Consider the following 4,088-nt stretch of genomic DNA (forward strand, 5'->3'; position numbering starts at 1 on the left):
TAAATACCAACACTACCGAATTAACAGCGTTGACCCACATGCTTTTGTCATTCAGTTGCTCACCGCCGAGTTGCTTCCCGGGCTAGAGAGACATATTTTATCAATTTGTAGGGAACAGCACTCTGCATGCGAAACGAGTCTCAGACATGCCGCCGAGTACCCATCTTAAACTTGAAAACATTTCATCCTCTTGTGATGCAATGATGATTTCTGTTGTCGTGCAGACTACGTGAGACCTACGGCTTCAGAATGCAGTGCAACATTTTCATCGACTTTCGTTACTTCAGGTGTTCGAATTTTATATTGTTGGCTGCTTGTGCGTTGACTTTGATCGAGAAAGAGAGTATAAGTTTTGCTTCTTGTGCTGAGCATAGTCGCCAACAGCCTTGTGTCCTTCAGCAGAATGGGGTCTCTGCATGAGACTGGAGCCTCGTTCAACATAGGGATGCATGTCTAGTTGAACTGGTGGTCGGCGATCTTGCGTCGTGTAGAGTGTGGATGTATTGGGTTTTCCTGGTGGAGATCAACTTTGTCAAGTACGAGGTTAGTCCTCTCAAGGGTTAGGCAAGGGATCACACAGTACTGCTGGATACTCTAGTTACTCTGTTCAGGTTTTTGCATGTTGGATCAGGTTTATTATCTTTCGCTGTTGAAGTTGAAGGAATTTCTCGACCTTCTATGTTGTTTCCAATACGGATCAGCAGCTGTAAACCTATTCGGAAGTATGAATTAGCTCGTATGGATGTAGTTCTGAACAAATCGGCGTTTCATATTTGACTTTTAACTGAAGAAATCTGCCATTGCTAGAGTACCTGAATATGTAATATTGAGTAGAGTGTCTGCAGATCAGATCAGTAGGTTTACGATTTACCTTTCTGTTTGTCGTCGCAGAATTGGCATCCGAGCTCTTTTGCTGCGGGCAAAGCTGCTGATTCGACAGTCTGGGTTTTTGCTGCCACGTAGGAGAACCGTTCAGCAATTGTAGCAGCAATAGGTCGCCCATCGAATCGCTGCCTCTGACGTAGCTGTTTCGGCAGGCTTGATCCCTGCAGCTCAGATCGACCAGGAAAGATGCAGTGCAAGAGAAAACAGTGTTACACTGATCTCTAAATTTTGCTGCTTCGATACCGATCCATTCGTTCCGACAAGATGGCCTCAATGAAAATGAGTTCGTTCAAGGTCCTGTGTTTCATTGCTATCATCGTGGCTGTTTTCACCCAGAAGGCTGTGGCTACGTCGAAGACTCACCACTTGAATTGGACTGTGAGAGCTCTAACCTTACATCTATTCATGATTCTCTGTAGGAACAAAACTTTGATCCTTGCGAGAGGTTTGTTTTTATTGAAGTTATCAAGTTAGCAAATATGAATGTAGATGTCGCTTTTGAAAAATGCACTGGCAGATAGTGATCGCAGAAAAGGGAATGTAGATCATGCTTGTGTTCTCTGTTGAACTAGGTCCACGTGCTAAAGAGAACAGGAACAATGACCAATCACTGGATGGCTTATAATTGCCATGAGCAGCGTAATATACGTACAATATGCAAATACAGTTTCCCGTACATGTGTCTATCCTCTGTCAACGAAAAAATAGCCCCTGAGTCAGAATTTCGATAACTTGCAAGAGGGAACCTACCTTTTCAGCAAGCCTACCCAACTGTGCGGGTGTTTTCTTATAAATTCATGCATATTACCAATGATCTGCTGCAGGTAGAGAACAAGAGAGTTACCCGGAATTGTGCCACTGTCGACATTCCTACAGTAAACGGCAGGTTTCCTGGCCCAACCATTGAGGTTAATGAAGGTGACACGCTAGTGATTAAAGTGACCAACAAACAACAATATCCAGTCACCCTTCATTGGCATGGAATCAAGCAATTTAGGACAAACTATGCGGACGGCCCAGCACACATAACGCAGTGTCCCATACAACCTAACAAGTCTTACATATACGAATTTACGTTGAATGATCAACGGGGAACCTTCTTCTGGCATGCTCACATCAACTGGATGAGATCCACTGTTCATGGTGCCTTGATCGTCCACCCCAAGAAGAAAGCACCCTACGGTGCGGTCGCGGGCGAGATTCCGATCATTATGGGTAAGTTCACGATTTCTCCTTCTGCTGTAGGCTTCCGTGTTAGAAATTCAGTAACACGTTTCTGGAGTGAAGAATTGAGATATCTGCCCTTCTAAAAAAAACACACCTCCATTCTCGCACTACTTTACCCTGCAACCTCTTAATTGCGGATGACCTGATCACTTTGCAGGAGAATTTTTTGGGTTACATCCAAATGTCGTAGAGCTTGGATTCATCAACACCCTGGCGCCGGTAGAGAACAGAACTACTTTGGCCAGCACCATCAACGGGTTTCCGGGACCCTTTTTCAACTGCTCCTCGGGTAAACATTTTCTGCTATATATTTTAGTCCATCCATGTATGAATGATAAATGATTTGTTACTTATATGTAACTGGGACTGAAGTTGAATTATGTGCTGTGCAGCTACCAAGGTGTACAAAGTGAAAAAGGGTAAGACGTACCTGCTCCGTATCATAGACGCGGCGCTCAACAGTGACCATTACTTTGCTGTTGCCAACCACAGCGTTACAGTAGTTGCCGCGGACGGAAACTATCTGAAGCCTTTCAAAACCTCCTACGTGCCTATGTCCCCCGGCCAGACTACCGACGTCCTCATCAAATTCGACAAGCCTTGCGGTCAGTATCAGGCATTTGGTGCCTCATTTCACACATCTATGATTAAAATCTGGGTGCTCTTTCGAATCCAACAATTATATCTCACTTTAAGATTGATTGGACTCGTTTTGCAGGAAGATATTACTTTGGCATGAACGCGGGGCCTGTCCCTGCAGTGGGAGCTCCTCCGCCGTTTGTTCCAGCAGTATCAATCTTCCAGTATGAGGGTGCAGACTCCACTACCTCTCCAGTGGTACCCGTTTTCCCTGACAGATTCAACCTTGCCCCGCTCAATGCATACCATGCGAAACTGAAGAACCTGAACCGTTACCACCTCCCGAGAAAAGTCGACAAGAGCTTCCTCTACGTAGTCGGCATCTCCAGTGTCAACTGCATCCCCAGCGAGAACTGCACGCGTAAAATTGCGGGTACAATGCAGAATATGACTTTCGACGACCCAGTTGGAACTTCAATTCTAGAGGCGTACGCCAGCGGTGCTAAGGGGGTCTACACCACTGATTTCCCGGCCCAACCACCCAGCCTTAACGTGAACACCACCAGACCCGATCCTCATTACCTCGCCGGCAATCGGGGCACCAGACTCCGAGAACTAAAGTTTGGTTCCGTCGTGCAAGTGGTGCTGCAAAACTTCTTCGCCTTCGGGGTGCTCGACCACCCATTCCACTTGCATGGCCACGACTTCTACGTTGTCGGGCAGAATTACGGTGTTTACGATCCGGTGCAGTCCCCCAAGACCTTCAACTTGAAGGATCCACCGCTATTCAACACCATCGGCGTTCCCAACGGCGGATGGGTGGCCTTGAGGTTCAAGGCCAACAACCCCGGCGTGTGGTTGCTGCACTGCCACTTCGAGAGGCACAAATCGTGGGGCATGCACCAGGTGTTTATCACCAGAAATGGTGTCGGTAAAAGCCAGACCTTGCCAGGCCCCAAGCATCCCCTGCCCAAGTGCACTTAGAGTCTCCATCCCCAGCCCTGAAGGTGGCCACTGCATGGAGACAACATGTGAGAAAGCATCTCACACTGCCCCTAGCTTATCAGATCGTCATATTTCTCACAGATTCTTCATTGACTTATGAACATTTTTTTTGGAAATAAACGATTCGAAGGCTACCCGCCTCATCGCCGCAACTTTGCAATCAAAAACTAGTCTATTTTTTTGAGGTCTATATCTTGCAGCATCAAGTGGGTAGAACTTGTGTTCTGTTGCTTCATAATGTCTCGTTCAAACACGTCTGATACCCTTTCTTGAATTGCTTCAGTGAATAATTGAGTTCCATCACTTCTAACTTCATATTTGATTGCTGAATTAATTGTTTAAACAGTTGCAGCATTAAACATTTTAGTGCATATTGAAAGATGTGAATGTAA

The 4,088-nt window shown here is 46.0% G+C and overlaps 1 protein-coding gene across 3 annotated transcripts; it reads left to right on the forward strand.

Annotated features, from left to right (window-relative positions):
- The first annotated feature begins 388 nt into the window (after positions 1-388).
- On the forward strand, positions 389-3,863 carry LOC112295570 (laccase-12). 3 transcript variants are annotated; one of them, XM_024547337.3, is made up of 6 exons: positions 389-543; positions 892-1,263; positions 1,710-2,100; positions 2,270-2,401; positions 2,505-2,717; positions 2,831-3,863. In XM_024547337.3, the coding sequence occupies exons 2-6, from the start codon at positions 1,150-1,152 to the stop codon at positions 3,673-3,675; spliced, it is 1,695 nt and encodes a 564-aa protein (XP_024403105.1). In that variant the 5' UTR covers positions 389-543; positions 892-1,149; the 3' UTR covers positions 3,676-3,863. The 3 variants fall into 3 exon arrangements, with proteins under 3 accessions (XP_024403105.1, XP_024403107.1, XP_024403106.1); XM_024547339.3 differs by having other exon boundaries at positions 1,038-1,263; XM_024547338.3 differs by having other exon boundaries at positions 389-536.
- Positions 3,864-4,088: the final 225 nt, after the last annotated feature.

This window comes from Physcomitrium patens, chromosome 18, assembly GCF_059467195.1.
Source record: "Physcomitrium patens ecotype Gransden chromosome 18, ASM5946719v1, whole genome shotgun sequence".
In the NCBI taxonomy this organism is placed as follows: Eukaryota; Viridiplantae; Streptophyta; class Bryopsida; order Funariales; family Funariaceae; genus Physcomitrium; species Physcomitrium patens.